This window comes from Phocoena phocoena, chromosome 5 (genome assembly GCF_963924675.1).
Source record: "Phocoena phocoena chromosome 5, mPhoPho1.1, whole genome shotgun sequence".
In the NCBI taxonomy this organism is placed as follows: Eukaryota; Metazoa; Chordata; class Mammalia; order Artiodactyla; family Phocoenidae; genus Phocoena; species Phocoena phocoena.
Genome location: NC_089223.1, coordinates 53,497,925 through 53,524,977, shown reverse-complemented (window position 1 = coordinate 53,524,977; position 27,053 = coordinate 53,497,925). Strand labels below are relative to the sequence as shown.

The 27,053-nt window shown below is 37.0% G+C and overlaps 1 protein-coding gene and 2 pseudogenes across 1 annotated transcript in view; all 3 read right to left on the bottom strand.

Moving 5' to 3' along the window:
• Positions 1-1,612: 1,612 nt before the first annotated feature.
• LOC136123174 (N-acylneuraminate-9-phosphatase pseudogene) lies at positions 1,613-2,353 on the bottom strand (annotated as a pseudogene).
• Positions 2,354-6,540: 4,187 nt separating this feature from the next.
• LOC136123832 (large ribosomal subunit protein uL1 pseudogene) lies at positions 6,541-7,188 on the bottom strand (annotated as a pseudogene).
• Positions 7,189-7,843: 655 nt separating this feature from the next.
• CENPC (centromere protein C) overlaps positions 7,844-27,053 on the bottom strand; it is a 90,925-nt gene continuing 71,715 nt past the window's right edge. The window contains exons 14-19 of the mRNA XM_065877797.1: positions 18,246-18,350; positions 17,334-17,462; positions 16,662-16,757; positions 14,536-14,690; positions 9,083-9,173; positions 7,844-7,914 (exon numbers count right to left, since the gene is read on the bottom strand). Of these exons, the coding sequence (XP_065733869.1) occupies positions 7,844-7,914; positions 9,083-9,173; positions 14,536-14,690; positions 16,662-16,757; positions 17,334-17,462; positions 18,246-18,350 (647 nt within the window). The remainder of the gene's footprint in view (positions 7,915-9,082; positions 9,174-14,535; positions 14,691-16,661; positions 16,758-17,333; positions 17,463-18,245; positions 18,351-27,053) is intronic.

Sequence of the window (27,053 nt, the reverse complement as noted above, 5' to 3'; positions counted from 1 at the left end):
AGGGAGCATAATGAACATGCCATGCCTAGAGCTGTCCTGTGGGAGAGCTGAAAGGACAAGCCCTCAGCATCACACATCAGTCCACTAGAGAAATCATGCACAAAACTATTTTTCTGCAAGATTCTCCGACTTAACAATTTTAAAAACAGCTACAATATAATTGAGATCACATGGGCACTGCACCTAGTAGAGCTATACACAAACATTCCCTGTTCACACACATTCAGCTTCAGAGCGACAACACCCTGGACAGTCAAAGGCACAATCACATTTTTAAAAATTAAGAATGAGAAGTAAGCACAACAGGCATATGCACAATGGCAGAGAATCCTGTTCTTGGTAGGATACTTGAAGGAACCATAGCTATCTCAACAATCTAACATTTTACATTAGTAGTTTCCCATACAACAGTTAAAAAAAACAAAAACCCTACCAAAAAACAATCCAAACATTTTTTCCTTAATTAACCATAGTACTCTAAGTTTGGTCGGTGATATCATGAGACTTTCTAGCTAATGTTCTTGAGAAATTTTTCTAGTTGCAAGATGCCTCACTATGGAGTCATTAATTAGTAAGCTCAAAGCAAACCCTGAAATGGATATAGAAATTTGTGAAACAATCACATAGTTCCCAAAATTTGAAAAACAGATTTAAGGCAGATGGTAACACCAAAAAGAGCCAATCAAGTATTAAAAGGCACTCTGGAAGTGGTTCATAGCAAAACCTAATTTTCTATTGGTTTTCATCATATGGGTGAAACTATTCAGTTAGTAGGCAACAGATAGGGTGCAGCATGATTAGGCCTCACCAAGGCAATTCCCCTCTGATGTGGCCACAGAAGGAAAATGACTTCTGGTGCCACGTGGCTTGTACTCATCCACAGCAAGACAGACTAGTCCCTCAAACCACTTGTGTACCTGGGAAAAGATAGTAACAGTACTTCCATAAAAGGTAAAGACTAACAGGAACCTATAAGCTCACTCTGGAAAAATGGGAAAATGTAATGGAAAAGGAGCACCATATGCTGATTTTTACTGGAGGAATTTATTGGTCATGTACACACCATAGGAAAATTACACTACCCCAAAGGTAATGCAGAAAAATTAAATTCATAAGTATACATACATTCGAAGTAGGCAAAAATATGGTACATGTTTTAAAAACAGAAAATACAAAAATAATTTCACTATGAAATATGCTTTGATTTGCATGTGACTTGGTACTTCATATTAACCAGGTCCAACTGCTCTAATAAATCTCTATTATACATATTTTAGAATACCTATTTTTAAAAAATATCTTTTTAAGCCAAAACATAAAATCTACATTTGTGCATCCATATATGTTATCCTCCTTAGTATCTTCATAGATCCAAGATGCTAAAAGATTAATAACATAATTTTTAAAAAAAATTTCAAGCCACAGATTAACAAATATACTTCAAGTTTTCTGGATTACACTACTAAAAGCAACTTGTATTAATGTACACTGGATTTTCAGATATAAATACCAGTCAATGGTATTTACACGAATTTACAGAATGCCTTAACTTTTCTTAGTTCAAACCCTGTAATTTGACCCTAAAATTCATAAGCATAACCCTTTCTGTGCTTTAAGCTGACACACTGACTTTGTAGTCTACACTTTGTAAGAGAGCCGGTAACTCTAGCACAGAAGAAACTATATAATGTGGCATGGGGGATGACTTCAATGGCTCCATTCCATTTTTATCTTTCCAGACTGTTGCCTTCAGCCCTGCATTGAGGCCTTCTTGAATATCAGTTTCTAGTGTGTCACCAACCATCACACAGTCCCCAAGCTCTACTCCGAGGAGATCACAGGAGTAATAAAATATGGAAGGTGCTGGTTTCTCCACTTTCTGCTCTCCATCTACAACATTAGCATCAAAATAGGACAGACAGGCACAAGCCTCGATCTCCTTCTGGGTCTGTCTTTCTCCATTTGTTAATAAAAGTAGGCAGACATCCTTTTGAAGTTCAGTAAACATGGCTTTGACATCTGCTAGTGTCATATGCTGTAAATATGTAGATTTCCACAGAAAATAACATCCTTCAGTCAGTTTCCTATTGGCTGCACCACCTTTGGTTTCCTGGATTGCTTCCACCCAGTGTAAAGTCCTGAGGTCAGTAATGCATGTATTAGAAGGATGAAAACATTCCTTGCTGAGTTTAATTTGAACTTTGTCACAGATGACTTCAGCCTCTTCTTTGAAATGGTATTTTGATTGTAAGAGCTTTATCACCTCCAACATGCCCTTCCGACTCACCCTGGGCATGTTGATGAGTATGCTGTCCAGGTCAAAGAAGACAGCCCACACCTGGCTCAGCCCCATGCCACTGTTGCCTGCATGGCGCACTTTGTATCTTTTGAGTTATTACTTTAATGGCTGCTGTAGATATTTCTATATTCATGTTAAATTTATCCTAGTCTCTGTCAGGTCACCGCTAACTTCATTTTGGTAAAAATATAGCAACTTTGCATCTGTGTAGCTTCATTTCTTTTCCCCTTTTAATCTGTGCTATCGTTGTGTAGATTATAATATGCATATATTTGATTGTGTATTTATATATCCCAACAAGTTGGTGTTACAATTATTGCTTTGAATTATCTTCTTTTCAATTAAGAGAAAACATATAACCAATCTTTTATATTTAATACCTTTGGTACTCTTCATTCCGCCCTGTGTATCTAACTTATCATCGGGTGTGTTTCTTTTCAGCCTTAAGAACTTCAGTGTTTCTTACAGGTTAGGTCTATTAGCAACAAATTCTTTCAATTTTTTTTATACCTGAGAATATTTTCATTTTAACTTCATTTCTGAATGAATGTTCCACTTGATATACAATTCTGGGTTTAGTTTCTTTTGTTCCAGCACTTTGTGTCATTCCGTTATCTTCTATCCTCCACCATTTCTGATAAGAAGCCCATTGTTAAACATATTATTGTTCCCTTCTATGTGATGAGTCATTTTCTCTGGCTCCTTTGAGGAGTTGTCTTTTATCATTTTGACTATGTTGTTTCTAGTTATGGTGCTCTTTTTACTTACCCTACTAGTGATTTTGTGAGCTATTTGCATCTAAATGTTAATGTTTTTAATCAACTTTCAGAAGTTTGGAGCTATTGTTCAAAAATTTTGTCTCCTCTTCCTTGTCTCTCCTCTCCTTTGCCAACTCCCTTTATACATGTTGGAATGCCTGTCATTGTATCACAGGTCTTTAGGGTTCTTCTGCTCGTTTTTTCAATCTTTTAAAATTCTTTGTATACTTTCTATTGATATATCTTCAAATAAATGATCTCTGCTACCTCAAATTTGCTGTTAAGTCCATCTAATAATTTTTATTTTTAATTCAGTCACATTTTTTTTTTTTTTTTTTTATGCGTTACGCGGGCCTCTCACTGTTGTGGCCTCTCCCGTTGCGGAGGACAGGCTCCGGACGCGCAGGCTCAGCGGCCATGGCTCACGGGCCCAGCCGCTCCGCGGCATGTGGGATCTTCCCAGACCGGGGCACGAACCCGCGTCCCCTGCATCGGCAGGCGGACTCTCAACCACTGCGCCACCAGGGAAGCCCCAGTCACACTTTTTAACTCTAGAATTCAAATTTGGTTATTTTTTATAGTCTAGATTTCTCTATAGATTATATATATATATTTTTTTCTGTTGACTCATTTTTAACATTTTTACCTTTAATTCTTTGAGCTTGTCTATTAATTCCTGGCTGAAGTCTTTGCTAATCTAACATCTAGGCCCATACAGACTCAGTTTCCATTAGCTGCTGGTTTTTTCCTTAGTACATTTCACACTTTTCTATTTCTTTGCATGTCTAATAATTTTTGGCTGAAAACTGGACATTTTAGGTAATTATAGCAACTCTAGACTGTGTTTTACATCTAAGGAGTGTTATTTTATCATCTTGCCCATACTCAAACTGTGGAATCTATTGGCCTGTGATGTAGAGCTATTGGCTGTCTCTGCTCATTTTTTCAAATTCTTTATTTCAATTTTTATCCTGGCTCCCCAGGGATAGCCTCTGTCTCTGAACAGCTTAACAGTCAGCTAATGATTTGGACATAAGTTAACATCACACACTTTGAGTCTATAAGACTTCTACCCGCTGCTAACTGTTCTCTGTGTGAGATGGGAGATATATTCAACATTGCAGCCAGTTCTCAAGTCCCCCTTGGCTTTCACTTTTTGCCATGCTCTCTCAAGTCCACCCTGTGCATGCATCATTTCTGAGTTAGACTGAGATGCTTGGTGTACAGCATGTTTTGATATACTTAGTGGAATGATTACTACAGTCAAGCTAATTAGCATATCTATCTCCTCACAGTTTTCCGTGTGTGTGTGTGTGTGTGTGTGTGTGTGTTGTATGTGGTGCAAGCACTTGAAATCTACTCTTAGCAAATTTCCAGTATACACTAGAGTATTAACTATAGTCATCATGTTGTAAATTAGGACTCTAGAACTTACTCATTCTATATAACTACAACTTTCTACCCTCTGAGCAACCATCTCCCCATTTTCTCCACCCACCCCCACCCCCCCACGCCTGGTAACCACTGCTCTATTCTCTGCTTCTATGAATGTGATTTTAGACTTCATATATAACTGAGATCATTTTCCAAAAAAGACATACAAAGGGCCAGCAGGTAAATGAAAAGATGCTCACCATCACTAATCATCAAGGAAATGCAAATCAAAACCACAATGGCTTATCACCTCAAATCTGTTAGAAAGGCTAATATCAAAAGGGTAAAAGATAACAAGTGCTAGTGAAGATGTGAAGAAATGGAAACTCTTTTACACTGTTGGTGGCAATATAAAGTGGTACAGCCTTAATAGAAAACAGTATGGAAGTTCCTCAAAAAATTAAAAATAGAACTACCATACAATTCAGTAATCCCTCTTTTGCATATATATCCAAAGGAAATGAAGTCAGTACCTAGAAGAGATATCTGCACTCCTATGTTCATTACAGCATAATTCACAAGAGCCAAGATAAGGAAAAATTCTTGAAGGCAATTAAAAGTGCTACTCTGGTGAACATATGAATGATAAGAAAGTGAAAGAGCCTTACTGACATGGAAAAAGTTTTAGTGTTCTGGACGGAAGATCAAACCAGCCACAGCATCCTCTTAAGACAAAGCCTAAACCAGAGCAAGGCTCTAACACTCTTCAATTCTATGAAGGCTGAGAGAGGTAAGGAAGCTGCAGAAGTCTGAAGCCAGCAGAGGTTGATTCATGGAAGTTTAAGGAAAGAAACTGCCTCCATAACATAAAAGTGCAAGGTGAAGCAAGTACTGATGTAGAAGCTGCAGCAAGTTATCCAGAAGATCTAGCTAATTCATGAAGGTGGCTACATTAAGCCAACAGATTTTCAGTGTAGACAAAAGAGACTTATGTTGAGAAAAATGCCATCTAAGACTCATACCTAGAGAGGAGAAGTCAATGTCTAGCTTTAGTTTCAGAGGACAGGCTGACTCTCTTTAGGGGGCAAGACAGCTGGTGACTTTAAATTGAAGCCAATGCTCATTTACCATTCCAAAAATCCTAGGGCCCTTAAGAATTATGCTAAATTTACTCTGCTTGTACTCATATATAAATGGAACAACAAAGCCTGGATGACAGCACATCTCTTTACAACATGGTTTTCTGAGTATTTTAAGCCCACTGTTGAGAACTACTGCTCAGAAAAAAATGATTCCTTTCAAAATATCACAGCTCACTGACACACCTGGTTACCCAAGAGCTCTACTGGACATGCACAATGAGATTAATGTTGTTTTCATGCCTTCTAACACAACATCCATTCTGAAGCCCATGGATCAAGGAGTAATTTTGACTTTCAAGTCTATTAGTTAAGAAATATAGTTCAGGAGGCTATAGCTGCCATAGATAGTGATTCCTCTGATGGATCTGAGGAAAGTAATTCAAAAACCTTCTAGAAAGGATTCAACATTCTAGATGCCATTAAGAACATTCATGATTTGTGGGAAGAGGTCAAAATATCGACATGAACACAGGAGTCTGGAAGAAGTTGATTACAACCCTAATGGATGACTTTGAGTGGTTCAAGACTACAGTGGAGGAAGGAACTTAAGATGTGGCAGAAATAATGAGAACTAGAATCAGAAGTGGAGTCTGAAGATGTGACAATTGCTACAATACCCTAAGAAAATTTTAACAGATCAGGCGTTGCTTCTTAAGGATGAACAAAGAAAGCTGTTTCTTGAAATGGAATTTATACCTGGTGAAGATGTTGGAATGACTGTAGAAATGACAAGACTGTTGAAATGATGACAAAGGATTTAGAATTTTATAGTTGATAAAGCAGCAGCAGGGTTTGAGAGGGCTGACTCCAATTCTGAAAGAAGTTCTACTGTACTTAAAATGCTATCAAACAGCAATGCATGCTACAGAGAAATCATTTGTGAAAGGAAGTCAATAGATGCAGCAGTTGATCATTATTATTATTATTATTTTTTTAATGGTGGCAGTATGGTTTATTAAGCTGTACCTTAGTATAGGTGCTGGGGCTTGCCCATGGTGCTCCTAATGTACAAAGCCTGTACATTCTGCCAATTTTTCTTGAGCAATGACACTAGGAAGTTAACAGCTAAGTGGATGTTGTACACAAGCTCATCATCTGTCATCTTCATGTGGGCAACAGCCTCTGTCAGATACAGCACTCCTTCATCTGGAACTTGATCACGGACTTCACCTCATCAACTCTGGCCACCATGTTTTCATTGGGGGTCAGCAAGGGAACTTGCCAGCATTATTAAGGCCTGGGCCCAGGATTCATGGGATCTGCTTGATCACAGACTCTGGAGCCAAAAAGACATCATACTTCTTGGCCATCTTCTTGACAAGTTTCTTATTCTTGTTGAGTTTCTTCAACACCTCAATGCCCATGTGGGAGATTATCCACAGCCTTGGCCTCATCACAATGCTGCTGGTCCCCCGAAACACATATGGAGAACTTGGGGCGGAGAGTGGACTTAAGCCTGACGGTGCTGAGAAGGGTTTGTCCTTCTGAGGTCATAGTTCTTCAGGCTGATCTTTAGCTCCACCATCTCCAAAACCTTCTGGCGCTTGCACTGGTTCCCGTGTAGGACTTTCCACACTGCCTCGTACAGGGTGGCACGGAAGACTTTGCTGCTCATGGTGCCTCACACCGCAATAACCAGAAAAAAGCTATTGTCTTATTTTTTTAAATTGCCATAGCCACCCCAATCTTCAGCAACCTTCACCCTGATCAGTCAGCAGCCATCAACCTCAAGGCAAGACCCTCCACCAGCAAAAAGATTATGACTCACTGAAGGTATCAATGATGGTTAGCATTTTTTAGCAATAAAGTATTTCTTAAATGAAGCTATATGCATTAACTTTTAGACATAAAGCTACTACACACCTAACAGATGACAGTATAGTGTAAACGTAACTTTTATATGCACTGGGAAATCAAAAAATTCGTGACTCACTTTATTGCAATATTCACTTTATTGTGGTGGTCTGGAATCAAACCCACAACCTCTCCAAAGTATGCCTGTACATCACTGGGAGCAGTGATTTTGGTGTTCTTTTCATGTTATTAAAATACTATGAATATGGGTATCACTACAGGCTATGTGTATATTCGTGGAAAAATTAGAAGATACATATGGAAGTTTGAAATGTTTATTGAAACAAGTACACAACACTGAATATTTTAAAACATTACAAATAATCACAACATCTCACTACACAATGTGTTTTATATGTATGTATGTATATATATATATATATATATACACACATATTTAAACTTTGCTTCATCTTTCAACTTTTTATCTGCGTAAAAAGAAGAACACTTTCCTCATTCAGGAGATTTCTGATGTTGTAATAATTACCTAGAAATAAAGTGATAAGAAAATTAAAAATTATTTCCATAGGAATCATTCCCTTTTGATTAAATGTTTAGTCATCACTAAGACCTATTACAGTATATAGAGGCAAATTTTTTTAAAAAATCATGTAACAACAAATAACTCTTATTTAATTCCATGAACTGAAAAATCCAAGGACCATCTGTGATCCAGATAAAGCTTAAAACAATGTGAATTTCACATCATTTTGATAATGAGTGCAAAAACAAATTAGACAAGGGTGCAGATAGGAAAAAAAAAATCTCCCTCTGAACCCAATCATGTTTTGGGGTGTTTTTTTTGGTTTTTTTAATTGAAGTATAGGTGATTTACAATGTTATATTAGTTTCAGGTATACAACAGTGATTCAATTATTTTTATAGATTATACTCCATTTAAAGTTATTATAAAATATTTTCTATATTCCCTGTGCTATACATTACATCCTTGTATCTTATTTATTTTATACCTTGTAGTCTGTACCTCTATTCCTCTTCCCCTATCTTGCCCCTTCCCTCTACCCCTCTCCCCACTGGTAACCACCAGTTTGCTCTCTGTATCTACGAGTCTGATTCTGTTTTTTATATTCATTTGTTTGTGTTCACAACAGTGTTGGCACATACAAAGGACTATATAAATATAGCTATTATTATTGTCTCCTTTCATTAGAATGTAAGCTCCATGAGGGCAGGGATTTTTTTATGTATCCCACACCCTTAGAGCAATGCTTGGTAGACTCTCAATCACATTTGTTGAATGAATGAATGAACAAATTAAAATTCCTATCTCCAAAGACTTGTGCTCCAATAGCTGATGAAGCACACTATTCTGTATGTTTAAAATAACCAACTAAAAACTGTTTGACTACATAATGTCTTTGAGATAACATAGGGGAATAATTTTCTTTCTACTCTGGATACAACGTATCTTCTATTTTTATATTCAGCAATTAGCAACTCATTCAATTTTCATGTACTGAAACACTGATATACTTATCTAATAAAAAAATTAAAAGAAAATATGCACCAAATTTCTTTGGCATCAATCACATCATGCTTCATTTTGATCACTGTGGCTTCCATTTTCATGGTGCTCATGAGCAACTATGTAAGTATTCAACTATACAAAAGAAAAGGTTTTTAATTATTCTTACCTGAAGGAACATAGAATGAATCCCCAGTTGTTATTACATAAGGTGTTTCGTGTAAGGTACATAAAAGGTCACCAAAGTTAACATAAAAAATCTGTAAAATTAAAAATTAAAATCTCATTTCAAATTGTAACACCACAACAAATACACTCCAAAGGAACTTAAAAGTAAATGTGGTAGGCAGAATAACGGCCCTCCAAAGATATCAATGCTCTAATCTCCAGAATTTGTTACGTCACATGGCAAAGGAGACCTCGAGATGGTGAGATTATCCTGGATTACCTAAATGGGCCCAATCTAATTACATAAACCTTACTTGAAAGTGGGCGATTTTCCTACTGGAAGCAGACGAGAGATGAAGCAGAGGAAAAGTCAGAGAAATTTGAAGCATGAAAAGGGCTTTCACTGTTGCTAGCACTGAAGATAAGAGAGCCATAAGCCAAGGAGTATAGACTATTTCTAGACACCTCAGCCAACAGCCAGTGAGGAAACAGGAACCTCAGCCCTACAGCCACGTGAAACTGAATTCTGCCAACAACCTGAATGAATTTGAAACACTCATTCTAAAAGCCTTCAGAGAGGAATACAGATCTCACAACACCTTGATTCCAGCCTAGTGATACTCTGAACAGAGTACTCAGCCAAGCCCACCTGATTTCTAACCTACGTAACTGTGAGATAATAAATGAGAGTTGTTTAAATTTGTGGTAATTTGTTAAAGCAGTAATAGAAAACTAGTACAGGAAAACATTTCTTTTGTTCTTCCTATTTACCAGTTTATGAAAATTCAGAACCATTGTAAAGAATATCACTTAGCTATACTAGAAAAATAGCTAGGTTTTATGTACACCTCTTTGAAGGTTACATGCTTGGTATATGTAACTTAATCTGACTGACGAATCAAAGAGAGAACAAAAAGCAAAAAAAAAAAAAAAAGTACATTTAAACAAGCATCAACATTAAGTAAGAGGATAAATATAGTGCTCAGTCATACAGGCTTCCATATTCAAACACAGCAAATTTTACATTTTATATATAGATAGCACCTGGCAATGACCTACTTTTTGGACAACTAAATACAAAATGTAAGGCCTTCAAACTCTGAGATTCAAATTCTGAGATTCAGCCATCAAGAATATTTTGCCTCACAGAAATATGCCTTCTCCTTTTCTTCTTACCACTTTTGTAAAATGGGCCTAAAATACCAGAAAAATGAGAGCAGCTAGCACTTATCCAGCACTTACCCCATGCCAGCCACTGTTCTAAGCACTTCATTTTTACTCATTTAATGTATGCATCTACCAATGAGACAGTACTATTTTAATAGCTTTTCACAGATGAAGAAAATGAGGCACAGAGAAGTGTAACTTTCCAAGGTCACAATGTAAATGGAAGAGCTGGAATTTGAACTCAGGTACTTTGATTCCAGAATCCATGTTCTTAGCCACTACAATATACTCTCTCAATGGAACACTCTTAAAGGGTTCTAAAGGTATTTTTATAATTTAATAAAAGAAATATATTTATTACATCCAAAAAAATTTGCCTAAAAAAAGGAACACACACACTACCCAGAAAGTCAAGCGTGTATTTATAGATGTTTTTTCCTTATCTATTCAGTTTGGCTCTCTATGCACACCTTTCCCCATTTCTGCAAACATTTTACTAAGAATGCTTTTGAAATACACAAAATTAGAATGATGACCTCCCACAAATATTGAACCCTGATACCCTGTTCTTTTCAAAGTCTGATTCCCCCATTCCATATTATTTTGAAATAAATGCCCAGCATCATAAACCATCTGTAAATATTTCAATGTGTACTGAAAGACCAAAGTCCTTTTTTAAAACATGACAACACTGTTGTCACACATAAAAATAAATGAATATTTAGTGTTAAACGCCCAGTCAATATTCAAATTTCCAGTTGTCTCTTCAATGTCTTACTTTTAAGGGTTTGTTTGAATTGGGATCCAAGTAAGAGTCACATATGGTCAGTGCTTGATCTTTTAAAGCACTCAATCTATTGAGTGGTTATCAATTTGGGGGTGATTTTGTTCCCTCAGGGGACAATTGGCAATGTCTGGGAACATTTGTAATTCTCACAACTAGAGGGGTACTACTGGAATCTAGTGCGTAGAGGCCAGGGTTGCTTCTAAACCTCTTACAATGCACAGGATAGCCTCCCTACAACAAAGAATTATTGAGTCCAAAATGTCAATAGTGCCACAGTTGAGGACCCTGATCTCTATACATGCCACATGGTTGTCTTTTTTATTCCTTGCACCTTATTTATTAAAGAAATCAAGCAGCAAAATTTGTTTTAAAAATCTTTACACAGCTGGATTTTGCTTATTACAACGCCAGGTTGTCATCTGAAAAGTCTGCCATTCTTTATATTTCCTGTAAATTGGTGGTTAGATCTAAGGACTTAACTTCAGGTGGTTGTGTGTGGGTTTTGTTTTTTTTTAAAGAAGGTGGGGAAGGCAAGACTACTTCATAGACAGTGTTGTATTCTTCCATCAGGAGACACATAATGGCTGGTTGTGCTCTTTTTAGATGTTAGTAGACAATGATGCTAGAACCAATAGTTTATTGGGTGTGGTTAAATGGTAACAGTCCATTCTAACATTCATTCTTCATTTATTAATTGGACTATTTCTAAAAAGGATAAACTTCCCCATATCTATTATTTGATTACCTAGTAGTACAGTTTATATGAGAACAGCAGAATAAATGTTTAATTATTTTCCTTTACTTACCATATTTGTCAAAGTGAGTTGGCTTCCTAGAATTCTCCGACAGTGATGAATTAAGTTTTTCTTTTTGTAGTAGCCTTACAAATTCATGGATTTAGATATAATTGATGTGTATCAATCCAATGAAGTTATTCTTATTGATACTCAAGTTTTCATATCTTTGTCTAGAGACAGCATCTTCAAGTTGGATCCTGAGACCTTATGACCCAATCCTAATGGTCTTTGATAGTCTGCTATCAGGTATGATAAATATTCCAAGCTCAGTCCCAGGCCTGGAATCAGACACTTCTCTAAGGAACTCTGGTTCCTTTAAGTGTGTTGCTATCACTTTTTTGATTTTTTACCTCTGGAACAATTATTGTCTAGTTTTTCATATAGTTCTACCTTTTGATTTATTTGGGTTTTTTCTCTCTTCTGGTTTTTGACTGGTCTTCCACATCACTTAACTTTAATATTTTCCATTTCTTTTTTTTCTAAAAACATTAATTAATTTAATTTATTTATTTGGCTGCATTGGGTCTTAGTTGCAGCATGTGGGATCCTTCACTGCAGTGCACAGGCTCTTTGTTGCGATGCGCGGGCTTCTCTCTAGCTGTGGCGCATGGGCTTAGTTGCCCCACGGCATGTGGGATCTTAGGTCCCCAACCAGGGATTGAACCTGCATCTGCTGCATTGGAATGCAGATTCTTAACCACTGGACCACCAGGGAAGTCCCAATATTTCCCATTTCTTAATACCCTTTTGTTTTCTAGGAGAGTTCCACAACAAACTCCCATAGTTAATTTGTTCATTCTTCCGTGGTTTGAATTTAACAAATCTACCACTGCTACTTTCTCTCTTACTCATTATCTAGACCTGAGTTTGAAAGAAAGAGTTAATGGCTTATGCTGGTTCTCCATCTTGCCCTTTTGTTTCTCAAAAGCATATATTTAAAAGTGTGCTTCATTTTGTAAAAATGTAAAAATACTCCCCTTGTTATTTAAAAAGAACCTTTAAGTCTAGTTTTCATTATAAAAACTTAAAGGCAATATTTAGAAGAAACAAAACTAAACTATAATCACCTACTGACATGTTATTTTCTATAGTTCCTTCAAGGTTCTGTCATTTTCATTTTTAATTTCTACTCAGAAAAAAATAAAAAGAATTTTCTACTTTTCAGTTTCCTTAAATATTTATCCTAAAGGTGTCCCTATATGGCTATTCTGCAAAATAATATACTTAAATTAATATAAAAATGTTTAGTATAGCACCTGGAACATGTAAGTGCTATATAACTGATTATCATATATAATGGTTTATCTCATTACTAAGTCAAAATATAATACAACCATTTTTTTCCTGCAGCACACATTTCAGTGATTTCCAATTTTGCAATTATTGTCTATGTTAAAATAAAGAGCTACATATGTTCAAACACTTCCAAACATTTACTATTCAATATTCCTTTTTTAAAGGAATAAAGGCATTATAGCTTAACGGGTAACTACAGTTAGTTCAATGATGACATTTCATAATGCTTATTTTCATTATTAATTGTTCCTTAATGATTACACAGGGATTATCTATTACTTTAGTTAGTTTAATATGTTATATTTACTCTTTTAATACCACCTGGAGATCTATGACATTTTAAGATTGGATTAAAGAATATTTTTAAATACTTCAGATCTGGATTCTACATACTATACTGATGTAGCAATAAATTATTCTTTTACTCTTATGTGTATCTTTTCCTTTCCCTGCCTTGATTTGCCCTTCTTAGTTAGTAAAACTGAAGGGTCCTGATGCTCTTTCTGTTTCTCCTTTGTGGGCTTTCATCTTATCAGTAAAAAGAACTGTTTTGAACCATGATTTCACAGGTTCCTGAAATGTTACTTACTGAAAGATGTACCTCAGATGTAACATGTTTTAAATGCTGGTATATTAAATATTCTTTAAATCTGGTGATTTTCAAAATCTTTCAAATTCAAAATGCAAAAATTATGTGATATAAATACAATGTTATAGGGGTGTGTGTCTCCAGTGAGAAAGAGACAGAGAGACAGACTCAGAGAAGAGAGACTCACCTTGAGTCTATTTATAACTTCAGCCAATAATACTGCTATATACAGTAATATATTCTTTAATACTTATTGAAGCATCTAGCTCCCAGTCCTCAATCTGCTGTTACACTTAATCTCAATAATCCCCTCCAGCTCTAAAATTCTAATGATTTGTTTGCAAAACTAATTTGAAGGATTCTTTTTTTTTTGCGGTACGCGGGCCTCACTGTTGTGGCCTCTCCCGTTGCGGAGCACAGGCTCCGGACGCGCAGGCTCAGCGGCCGTAGCTCACGGGCCCAGCCACTCCGCGGCATGTGGGATCTTCCCGGACCGGGGCACGAACCCGTGTCCCCTGCATCAGCAGGCGGACTCTCAACCACTGCGCCACCAGGGAAGCCCTCAAGGATTCTTTTAAGTAAAGACAATTCCCTAAACTTCTGAATCTCAAGCCTACACTGCTATGCACAAAACAAGTACTTTTAAACAGCCATTGGTTGACTGACTTTAAACAGATGAAAAAAACTAAAAAATTATCTGTGCACTATAGTAATCATATATCATTTCTGAGGAAATAGCATTTTTAATGCTTCATCAAGTCCAACAAATCAGAGTTGTGCCAAGAGCAAAACATAAATATATGGAAAAATACACTCACCAATGTGTCTAGGCCTACATGCTGCTTTCCCTTTTCTTGATGTGGTCCTAATATCAATTTTCCAGTAGAAAAAAATGGTGTATCCAATGTTTTATATACTTTCAACTCACCATGTTCAACACAAAATTGGTATGTATCTCGTGGCCTTACAAGATCTAAGGGAAAAAAAATAATATAAGTACAAAGTAATAGCAATGACATTTCTCTGACACAGCATATACACACATATATAGACATAAACCTGCCTTAAAAAGATAGATGTGATCAATATCACTGACTCGAGCTAAAATGACACAGGTCAGATCCTATCTCTGTCTTACAAGCTGTGTGAACTTAGCCAAGTTGCTTATCCTCTCTATTTGTGCCTACATTTTCTTTTCTATGAAATGGGGTAATAATACTTCATCTATGTTAGAGCTGTGAATATCAAATGACTTAAAATGTGTAAAGTATTTAAAACACTGGCACAAAGTAAGCATTAGGTAAGTCTTGGCTATTAATAATAACAATCGTAGTATTACTATTTTTCCCATAATAGCTCAGACAGAAAACAAAATCAGCTAAGAGATAAGAAAGGATTCCTATCTTTAAAAAGTTTAACATAGCCACAATACAAATGTATCATCATCATGTCAATAAATTCCTTTGTGCTTGCTTGACTGATTATTAAATAACAAGATTTTTATTTATTTATCAGGTAAAGCCTCTAAGTAACCGGAGTTCTAACTGTAGCTCACAAATTACTATATCACTTTTTTTTTTTTTTCGGTACATGGGCCTCTCACTGTTGTGGCCTCTCCCGTTGGCGGAGCACAGGCTCCAGACGCGCAGGCTCAGCGGCCATGGCTCACGGGCCTAGCCGCTCTGCGGCATGTGGGATCTTCCCAAACCGGGGCACGAACCCATGTCCCCTGCATCGGCAGGTGGACTCTCAACCACTGCGCCACCAGGGAAGCCCTACTTAGGAAGCCCTAGGCACTTTTTAATTTCCCTTTTACTTACAACCTTTTCCAGACCTGTAATTAATATATTTTTCTATCATCAGCTTTTGACTGTACTCCCACAGACTACAAGATATAGAAAATACATAGGCTCAAGAAACAAAAACTTATGAATTCTTGACAACACACAACTTTTTTAACCTGATACAGTATAGCAATGTTTTTAGTTAAGACACTTCACTAAACAAAATTCTCTGTGCTTCTACCTCTGTTGCCAAATAAACAATCTGGAATATAGAAATAACTTTGCTACTTAAGATATCAAATGGAACTTATGCCATAGTCAAAATTTTAAGTGTAAATACTGCCTCTCTGGTTTGAGATATCTGTCCTCTGACTTGGGATAAATAGTCCCAAGTACTCACTGGTACAGTCATAACAGTTGTTAAAATATTTAAATATTTCCTGTATGTATATATTCCCTGGTTGGTAAATAGCTGAGTGTCCCCTACTTAACCCCACCACTCTATAGCCCATCCCTTGGGACCTCCCATGTTGTCCTAGACACTAAATGTTTAATGCCTATTAAGTACAGGAGGAGGCTTCTAGGACCCTGTACCAGCCTTAAGGTTCAGCTTGGCATTTGTTTGGCTGACTGATGCCCTTGCTAGTCATCTCCAGAAAGGTTTTATACCCCAGATACCAATATTGGCATCTCACAGCACCAAAGGCTGTCTAAATCCTGCCACAATCCCCATCTGGTCTCACAGTAAGAGTGTATCCAGGAGTCTGCCAGTTAACTTGCTAGATTTCCCCATGAACAGCCCCAGTAAGAGTGTATCCGGGAGTCTGCCAGTTAACTTGCTAGAGTTCCCCATGAACAGCCCCTGTCCGCTTGTGTCCTCATGGTCAAAGAAGGCCTGGACCCTAATGGCGGAGACAACACTCCTGATGGTAGCACTTGTATCAGAGGACAAATGCATGGTACTATATGTACCCTGGAGGTTGTCTGCCATCAGTTCCCCTAGTGTAGTCCTCATACAGGCTGCTTAGTTGAATTAGACTCTCTACTAGACTTTGGCTCTGAAAGATCTGGGGAGAGAAAGGGAAAGCAGACAAGCCAGACTTCAGTTTGTCCTTATTAGTTGTTAAATTAAGTATTCTCAATATCAACCCTGATCTTACCCATAAGAATAATCTCTCGTGTTTCTGGGTCCTTTACCCTCGTTGGCTGCAAAGGATCTCCCAGAGGTACATTCAGATTTTCCACGAATTTATTCTCTGCAAAAGAAATACCATTGAAATCTTACTTAAAATTCTTTTCCATTAAAAAAAATCTAGTATGAAATACAGCTATGGACAAGTTGTAAATGAAAATTGCCAGAGGCATATCTTTTTCCTGTTTATCAATGACAGCTTTGATAAACAAAAATTCAAAAATCACAATGATTTACCACAGAAGTAAACATCCTAAACTTATTTTCTGACAACTTTTGAATTCTTGCATCATCAAGAAGTTAAATGGTGTTTTGCATATTCTCTAAGAGAGCTGAAGTATACAATACACTTTAAAAAGAATTCTTTAACATGTTTATTTTAACCATAATTCGAGCACAGAAAAGATAAGCTTCATTTGACAGGTCAATTTACTCAGGTGGAAATGTTTTACACTCTGCTATTAATGATTTTTTTAAAAGAATAAAATTAGTTTACTTTCAAAATCTGAAAAAAAGTGGACATTAAAAAGATAATTTACCCTGAAGTAGTAGTATATCTGAAGCTTTTAGAGATATATTTCAAAATTTGCAAAAAGCTACTTCTCAAAGCACTGTTATAAAATAAGGAATAAGTTCATACTTCTTTCATCATTATCAAGACAGATCCTTTTCCTATTAACTATTGTATTGACTCTTCCCAAGTTTCCTTTTGCTTTCCTTTTAGATGATACTTTGTCTGGGGACAGTATTCCACCAATCACAAATCCTCCTGAAATTTAACCAAAAAAAAAAAGGTAAATTATCATACCTGGCAGAGTGAAAATCTTCAAACAAAACTCATTAAATTAATACAGCACATTTCCTTTCAAAGTATCAAAGAATACATTAGTTTTACCACACTCTACAGTTAAAAATTCAAACAACATTTGAATAGAGACAATTTCACTTGTCTCTATCCTAAATCTAGAAGCACTGATGAAACATGACTGAATGATCTCTGTTGCTTGAAATCAAGTCATCAGTGGAAGTGTAAAAAACAAAGAACACAAAGATCAGCAATGAACTATTTATAGTAATCCACATGTCAGTTTAGTCCTTTGACTCAGAAATATACACCAAAAGAAAGGAAATAACTTCACGATAACACGCACTATACTTTCTTTCCCACCCTCTACAATTTTTGTAGAAAAATATAAGAAAATAGAATGAGAATAATAATGGGGAATACTTAATCTTTGACAGTTATAATTTTCTCATGTTCTGATCTAATGCTTCATTTTATGCAATTAAAAACCTTGCTAGGTAGTATAAAAATAATAACACTCTATCAAGCCACATGCTCACCTCAAATTGCTACCAAAAAGAAAACAAATCAGCATCTCTATAGTAATCAGAGAAATCTGGACTTGAATCTATTGTCACATTTTTGGAGGATGATGATTAAATAAGGTAATGTATGTAAATACATAAGACAGCACTTGGCATGTAATGTACCTAAATAAATTGTAGCGATTATCATTATTATTTTGAGACACTAAAGCATAAATTTTACCAGATGGCCTTCCTTGATAATCTATTCGCTCCCCTCTCCAATATTCCAAAGGTTTTGATCGTGTTCTCATGGTCCTGCGAACATTTGGTGTGTTGGAGGGCAATACTGTAAAAAGACATCAGACAAAAAATGCACATATATGTTTAGTTAGATGATACTCTGCAGTGAAAAGATTGATATTACTTTCTAGAACACAAATGCTTTTAGACAAAACACTAGAAAAACAAATTTTAAGACATATTTGTGTTATTAAAGAAATGCCAAGCTACTAGATTGGAAAAGATTTAAAAACATGGTAACATTCACGGTTAACGATGTTAAAGGTACACCGGAATTCTCATATATTGTAGGTAGAAATGTAAACTGATTGATGACAATTTGACAATACCTATAATTGTAATACTGTTTGACGTAGAAATTTCATCTTTAGAAAATGAGTTTGCAAAATATTCACAAAAATGGGCAAAGATATAGGTGTTAAGTACATTCATGGTAGTACTGTTCATAATAGAAACAGAAAAGAAAAAGCAAAAAACAAACTGAAAACCACCTAAATGCTCCACAATAGGAAGTTTATAAATCAGGGGTGGTTATGTATACATGTGTTTGAGTGTATACACACATATCTATTCGTTTTATGTGAACAAGACAAAGTTCTATATACTAAGTTTGTTGGCTACATAATCAACTTCCTATGTTCTTACTTACTTCTGGTTTGCTGGAGTCGTCCAATTCTGAAAGTGGTTTAACAAAATCTCCCAGTCTAACTGTATTGTTTAAATTAAAATCTCCTTGCTTTTCCTTAGTTTTTTTCCTTTACACATTTTAGTTGCTAGGTTGTTTGGTACACAGTAGTTTATGATTTTTCTATCTTCTTCATAAAGTGCTAATTTTATTATTACAAGTCCTTCATCCTGTTCAGCACTTTTAATCTTAAATTTCAATTCACCTAATATTAAAAAATATACTACTTTCTTTCTGTTTATATTAGCCTACTTAATTCTTTGATAATCTTCTATTTTAAAACCTGTTTTAAGTATTTCTTATAAACACATAGGTAAGTTTGTTTTGTTTAACCAAATCTGATAGTCTCTATCTTACTAGAGGAATTCAATCCATTCACACTTATTTAGTATAACAAGTAATACACATCTATTTATTTCTTCCATTTTACTTTATATTTACAGGTTATTTTACATCAGTGATTCTTTTTTTCCCTCATTCTCACTGGTTTGGTCAGAATACCATTTCTTCCTCCATACCCCAAACCTTGGTCATTTCAAAGTTTACTGTGCTTTTTCACTCTAATATTGGTTACCTTCCCATTCCTGACACTCAACAGTCATACTCATTTCTCCATCATTTTATTAAAAACTATATCCCCGGGGCTTCCCTGGTGGTGCAGTGGTTGAGAGTCCGCCTGCCGATGCAGGGGAGACGGGTTCGTGCCCCGGTCCGGGAAGATCTCACATGCCGCGAAACGGCTGGACCCGTGAGCCATGGCTGCTGAGCCTGCGTGTCTGGAGCCTGTGCTCCGCAACGGGAGAGGCCACAACAGTGAGAGGCCTGCATACAGCAAAAAAACAAACAAAAAAAAACTATATCCCCTACCAAGATGTTATCGTCTCCTTTTTCTCATTTAGTAAAATGAAACTTTTAGACTACTTTTATTACCCCTCTTCCACTCCTACTCTCCTCCCCACCACACCAAGTTTTGTTAAGATAGTGTGGATTTCAAGCTATCACTGCAAAAATCCTTACTTAGTACTTATAAATCCCCAATCATATTAGCATTTAGTAGTAGACACATCCTAAGGTGTGAGCAATGAGACACACCTTTATATAATCCCCTTCCCTGGGATACATGTGGAACCTATGACACACCCAACACAATATGGCAAAAGCAATGGGAAGTCACTTCTGTGATTACATCATGATCATACATATAAGACACTACCAGGAGAGAAAAATTCTTCCTTGCTCACTTTGGAGAAGCAAGCTGCCATACTGTGAAGGGTCTATGAAAAGGGTCATGCGACAAGGAACTGCAGGTGACCCTTAGAAATCGAGACTAGTGGCCCATGGCTCACAGCCACCAAGGAAACATGTACCTCAGTCCTACAATTCCAAGGAACTGAATTCTGCTAACAACTACATGAGCTTGTGGTGGTTAACAGGACCTCGAGCCTTAGGTAAGATCATGGCCCAGGGTGAGACGTTGGACTGCAGCCTGTGAAACCCTTGAAAAGAGGACCCAGCTAATTTGTGCCTGAGCTCTTGACCCACAGAAACCAAGGGATAATAATGTGTGTTGTCTAAACAACTAAATTTGTAGTAATCTGGTACACAGCAACAGAAAACAAATATACATGTTTAAATTTAACCACATATATTCAGAAACATTCTTCAGCACTGTTTCTTCTCTTTGAACTCATTTTTTACTTATATGATAGTTGGTTAGATTACCTTACATGGATATTTTACATAGAGGAAGCTAAACTTAATCTTGCGCTATCTGCAAAATAAATTCACTTATCAGAAAGAAAGATATCGTGGCTAGTTAAAACAAAGGACTGTAATGCATTTCTTTTTTTTTTTTTTACCATCCTTACTGGAGTATAACTGCTTTACAATGTTGTGTTAGTACCTACTGTATAACAAGGTGAATAAGCTATATGTATACATATATCCCCATATCCCCTCCCTCTTGCGCCTCCCTCCCATCCTCGCTATCCCACCCAACGAGGTGGTCGCAAAGCACTGAGCTGATCTCCCTGTGCTATGCAGCTGCTTCCCACTAGCTATTTTACATTTCGTAGTGTATATATGTCAATGTTACACTCTCACTTCGTCCCAGCTTACCCTTCTCCCTCCCCGTGACCTCAAGTCCATTCTCTACATCTGCATCATTATTCTTGTCCTGCCCCTAGGTTCATCAGAATCTTTTTTTTTTTTTTAGATTCCATATATGTGTGTTAGCATACGGTATTTGTTTTTCTCTTTCTGACTTACTTCACTCTGTATGACAGACTCTAAGTCCATCCAACTCACTACAAGTAACTCAATTTCATTTCTTTTTATGGCTGAGTAATATTCCATTGTGTGTGTGTGTGTGTGTGTGTGTGTGTGTGTGTGTGTGTGTGTGTGTATATATGCCACTCTTCTTTATCCATTCATCTCTTTATGGACACTTAGGTTGCAGCCATGTCCTGGCTATTGTAAATAGTGCAGCAATGAACACTGTGGTACATGACTCTTTTTGAATTGTGGTTTTCTCAGGTATGTGACCAGTAGTGGGACTGATGGGTCATATGGTAGTTATATTTTTAGTTTTTTAAGGAACCTCCATTCTGTTCTCCATAGTGGCTGTATCAATTTACATTCCCACCAACAGTGCAAGAGGGTTCCCTTTTCTCCACAACCTCTCCAGCATTTATTGTTTGTAGATTTTATGATGATGGCCATTCTGACTGGTGTGAAGTGATACCTTATTGTAGTTTTGATTTGCATTTCTCTAATGATTAGTGATGTTGGGCATATTTCCATGTGTTTGTTGGCAATCTGTATATCTTCTCTGGAGAAATATCCATTTAGGTTTTCTGTCCACTTTTGGACTGGGTTTTTTATTGATTTTGAGCTACATGAGCTGCTTGTATATTTTGGAGATTAATCCTTTGTCAGTTGCTTCATTTGCACATATTTTCTCCCATTCTTAGCACTGTCTTTTCGTCTGGTTTATGGTTTCCTTTGCTGTGCTAAAGTTTTTAAGTTACATTAGGTCCAATTGTTTGTTTTTGTTTTCATTCCCTTTACTCTAGGAGGTGGGTCAAAAAGGATCTTGCTGTGATTTATCTCATGGAGTGTTCTGCCTATGTTTTCCTCTAAGAGTTTTACAGTGTCTGGCCTTACATTTAGGCCTTTAATCCATTTTGAGTTTATTTTTGGGTATGGTGTTAGGGAGTGTTCTAATGTGATTCTTTTACATGTAGCTATCCAGTTTTCCCAGCACCACTTATTGAAGAGGCTGTCTTTTCTCCATTGTATATTCTTGCCTCCTTTATCAAAGATAAGGTGACCATATGCGCATGGCTTTATCTCTGGGCTTTCTATCCTGTTCCATTGATCTATATTTCTGTTTTTTTTTTGCCAGTACCATACTGCCTTGATTACTGTAGCTTTGTAGTACAGTCTGAAGTCCAGGAGCCTGATTCCTCCAGCTCTGTTTTTCTTTCTCAAGATTGCTTTGGCTATTCGGGGTCTTTTGTGTTTCCATACAAATTGTGAAATATTTTGGTCTGGTTCTGTGAAAAATGCCATTGGTAGTTTCACAGGGATTGCACTGAATCTGTAGATTGCTTTGGGTAGTATAGTCATTTTCACAATGTTGATTCTTCCAACCCAAGAACATGATATATCTCTCCATCTGTTTGTATCATCTTTAATTTCTTTCATTAGTGTCTAATATTTTTCTCTATACAGGTCTTTTGTATCCTTAGGTAGGTTGATACCTAGGTATTTTATTCTTTTCGTTGCAATGGTAAATTGTAGTGTTGCCTTGACTTCTCTTTCAGATTTTTCATCATTAGTGTTTAGGAATACAGGAGATTTCTGTGCATTAATATTGTAACTTGCTACTCTACCAAATACACTGATTAGCTCTAGCAGTTTTCTGGTAGCATCTTTAGGATTCTCTATGGATAGTATATCATCTGCAAACAGTGACAGTTTTACTACTTCTTTTCCGCTTTGGATTCCTTTTCTTTCTTTTTTTTTTTTTTGCGGTACGCTGGCCTCTCACTGCTGTGGCCTCTCCCATTGCGGAGCACAGGCTCCGGACGCGCAGGCTCAGCAGCCATGGCTCACGGGCCCAGCCGCTCCGCGGCACGTGGGATCTTCCCAGACCGGGGCACGAACCCGTGTCCCCTGCATCGGCAGGCGGTCTCTCAACCACTGCGCCACCAGGGAAGCCCCCTTTTATTTCTTTTTCTTCTCTGATGGCTGTGGCTAAGGCTTCGAAAACTATGTTGAATACTAGCAGTGAGAGTGGGCAACCTTGTCTTGTTCCTGATCTTAGAGGACACGCTTTCAGTTTTTCACCATTGAGAACGATGTTGACTGTGGATTTGTCATATATAGCTTTTACTATGTTGAGGTAGGTTCCCTCTATGCCGACTTTCTGGAGAGTTTTTTCATAAATGGGTGTTGAATTTTGTCAAAAGCATTTTCTGCATCTATTGAGATTATTATATGGTTTTTAATCCCTCAATTTGTTAATATGGTGTAGCATTATTAATTGATTTGCGTATACTTAAGAATCCTTGCATTCCTGGGGTAAACCCCACTTGATCATGGTGTATGAACCTTTTAATGTGCTGTTGGATTCTGTTTGCTAGTATTTTGTTGAGGATTTTTGCATCTATGTTCATCAGAGATACTGGCCTGTAGTTTTCTTTTTTTGTGACATCTTTGTCTGGGTTTGGCTTCAGGGTGATGGTGGCTTCATAGAATGAGTTTGGGAGTATTCCTCCTTCTGCTGTATTTTCGAAGAGTCTGAGAAGGATGGGTGTTAGCTCTTATCTAAATGTTTGACAGAATTTGCCTCTGAATCCATCTGGTCCTGGGCTGTTTATTGGAAGATTGTTAATCACAGTTTCAATTTCAGTGTTTGTGATTGGTCTGTTTATATTTTCTATTTCTTCCTGGTTCAGTCTCGGAAGGTTGTACTTTTCTAAGAATGTGTCCATTTCTTACAAGCTGTCCATTTTATTGGCATAGAGTTGCTTGTAGTCTAATCTCTCATGATCCTTTGTATTTCTGCATGGTCAGTTGTTACTTCTCCGTTTTCATTCCTAATTCTGTTGATTTGAGTCTTCTCCCTTTTTTCTTTATAAGTCTGGCTAATGGTTTATCTATTTTGTTTATCTTCTCAAAGAACCAGCTTTTAGTTTTATTGATCTTTGCTATTGTTTCCTTCATTTCTTTTTCACTTATTTCTGATCTTATCTTTATGAATTGTTTCCTACTGCTAACTTTGGGTTTCCTTGTCCTTCTTTCTCTAATTGCTTTAGGTGTAAGGTTAGGTTGTTTATTTGAGATTTTTCTTGTTTCTTAAGGTAGGATTTTTTTGCTATAAACTTCCCTCGTAGAACTGCTTTTACTGCATCCCATAGGTTTTGGGTCATCGTGTTTCCATTGTCATTTGTTTCTAGGTATTTTTTGATTTCCTCTTTGATTTCTTCAGTGACCTCTTGGTTATTCAGTAGCGTATTGTTTAGCCTCCATGTGTTTGTATATTTTACAGTCTTTTTCCTGTAAATGGTATCTAGTCTCATAGCATTGTGATCAGAAAAGATACTTGATACAATTTCAGTTTTCTTAAATTTACCAAGGCTTGATTTGTGACGCAACATATGGTCTATCCTGCAGAATGTTCCATGAGCACTTGAGAAGAAAGTGTATTCTGTTGTTTTTGGATGGAATGTCCTATAAATATCAATTAAGTCCATCTTGTTTAATGTGTCATTTAAAGCTTGTGTTTCCTTATTTATTTTCATTTTGGATGATCTGTCTATTGGTGAAAGTGGGGTGTTAAAGTCCCCTACTATGATTGTGTTACTGTCAATTTCCCCTTTTATGGCTGTTAACATTTGCCTTATGTATTGAGGAGCTCCTATGTTGGGTGCATATATTGTTACAATTGTTGTATCTTCTTCTTGGATTGATCCCTTGATCATTCTGTAGTGTCCTTCTTTGTCTCCTGTAATAGTCTTTATTTTGTCTGATAGAAGAATTGCTACTCCAGCTATCTTCTGATTTCCATTTGCATGGAATATCTTTTTCCATCCCCTCACTTTCAGTCTGTATGTGTCCCTAGGTCTGAAGTGGGTATCTTGTAGACAGCATATATACGGGGCTTGTTTTTATATCCATTCAGCCAGTCTGTGTCTTTTGGTGGGAGCATTTAGTCCATTTACATTTAAGATAATTATCAATATGTACGTTCCTATGACCATTTTCTTAATTGTCATGGGTTTGTTTTTGTAGTTCTTTTCCTTCTCTTGTGTTTCCTGCCTAGAGAAGTTCCTTCAGCATTTGCTGTAAATCTGGTTTGTTGGTGCTGAATTCCCATAACTTTTGCTTATCTGTGAAGGTTTTAATTTCTCCATCGAATCAATTAGATCCTTGCTGGGTAGAGTAATCTTGGTTGCAGGTTTTTCCCTTTCATCACTTTAAATATGTCCTGCCACTCCCTTCAGGCTTGCACAGTTTCTGCTGAAAGATCAGCTGTTAACCTTATGTGGATTCCCTTGTATGTTACCTGTTGCTTTTCCCTTGCTGCTTTTAATACTTTTTCTTTGTATTTAATTTTTGATAGTTTGATTAATATGTGTCTTGGTGTGTTTCTCTTTGGGTTTATCTTGTATGGTACTCTCTGTGCTTCCTGGACTTGACTGTCTATTTCCTTTCCCATGTTTGGGAAGTTTTCGGCTATAATCTCTTCAAATATTTTCTCAGACCCTTTTTCTTTCTCTTCTTCTTCTGGGACCCCTATAATTTGAATGTTGGTGCGTTTAATGTTGTCCCAGAGGTCTCTGACTGTCCTCAATTCTTTTCATTCTTTTTCTTTATTATGCTCCCTGACAGTTATTTCCACCATTTTATTTTCTAGCTCACTTGTCTGTTCTTCTGCCTCAGTTATTCTGCTATTGATTCCTTCTACAGTATTTTTAATTTCAGTAATTGTGTTGTTCATCACTGTTTGTTTGCTTTTTATTTCTTCCAGATCCTTGTTAAATGTTTCTTGTATTTTCTCCATTCTGTTTCCAAGATTTTGGATCATCTTTACTATCATTACTCTGAATTCTTTTTCAGGTAGACTGCCTATTTCCTCTTCATTTGTTTGGTTTGGTGGGTTTTTACCTTGCTCCTTCATCTGTAACATATTTTTTTGTCCTTTTTTTTTTTTTTGATGGGTGGTGCTGTATTCCTGTCTTACTGGTTGTTTGGCCTGAGACGTCTAGCACTGGAGTTTGCAGGCACTTGGATAGAGCCAGGTCTTGGTCCTGAGATGAGGACCTCCAGGAGGCCTCACTCCAATTGATATTCTGTGGGGGCTGAGGTTCTCTGTTAGTCCAGCGGTTTGGACTCGCAGCTCCCACCACAGGAGCTCAGGCACGACCTTTGGCCTGATGACTAAGATCGCACAAGCCTCGTGGCGCATTAAAAAAAAAAAAAGAAAGAAAGAGAAAAGGAGCAGCACAATATCAAAGAATAAAAAACAAAATAGGTCTTCCCTGGTGTCGCAGTGGTTGAGAGTCCGCCTGCCGATGCAGGGAACATGGGTTCGTGCCCGGTCCGGGAAGATCCCACATGCCACAGAGCAGCTTGGCCCGTGAGCCATGGCCGCTGGGCCTGTGCATCCGGAGCCTGTGCTCCACAACGGGAGAGGCCACAACAGTGAGAGGCCCACGTACCGCAAAAAAAATAAATAAATAAAAAATAAAATTAGAAAGATAAAAAATATATCAGGAAAAATAAAAGTATAATAGAAACAACCAGTCACTGGGGGTTCATCCTGTCCCCGTAGGTGTCCGTGGTCCCCCACCAGTGCCTGGTAGGTGCCCTAGTTGTGAGGAGACATGAATTCCACATGCTCCTACTATGCCATCTTGACTATGCCTGCCTCTGTAATACATTTCTGAAAGGCTATATATATTATTTTATTCTTCCAGAGTTACATACGTGAGTTGTGGTAGTCAGGTTTTGTTGGGGTTTTTTTTCTCCTTTATATGTAACTTTTCTGTCTGG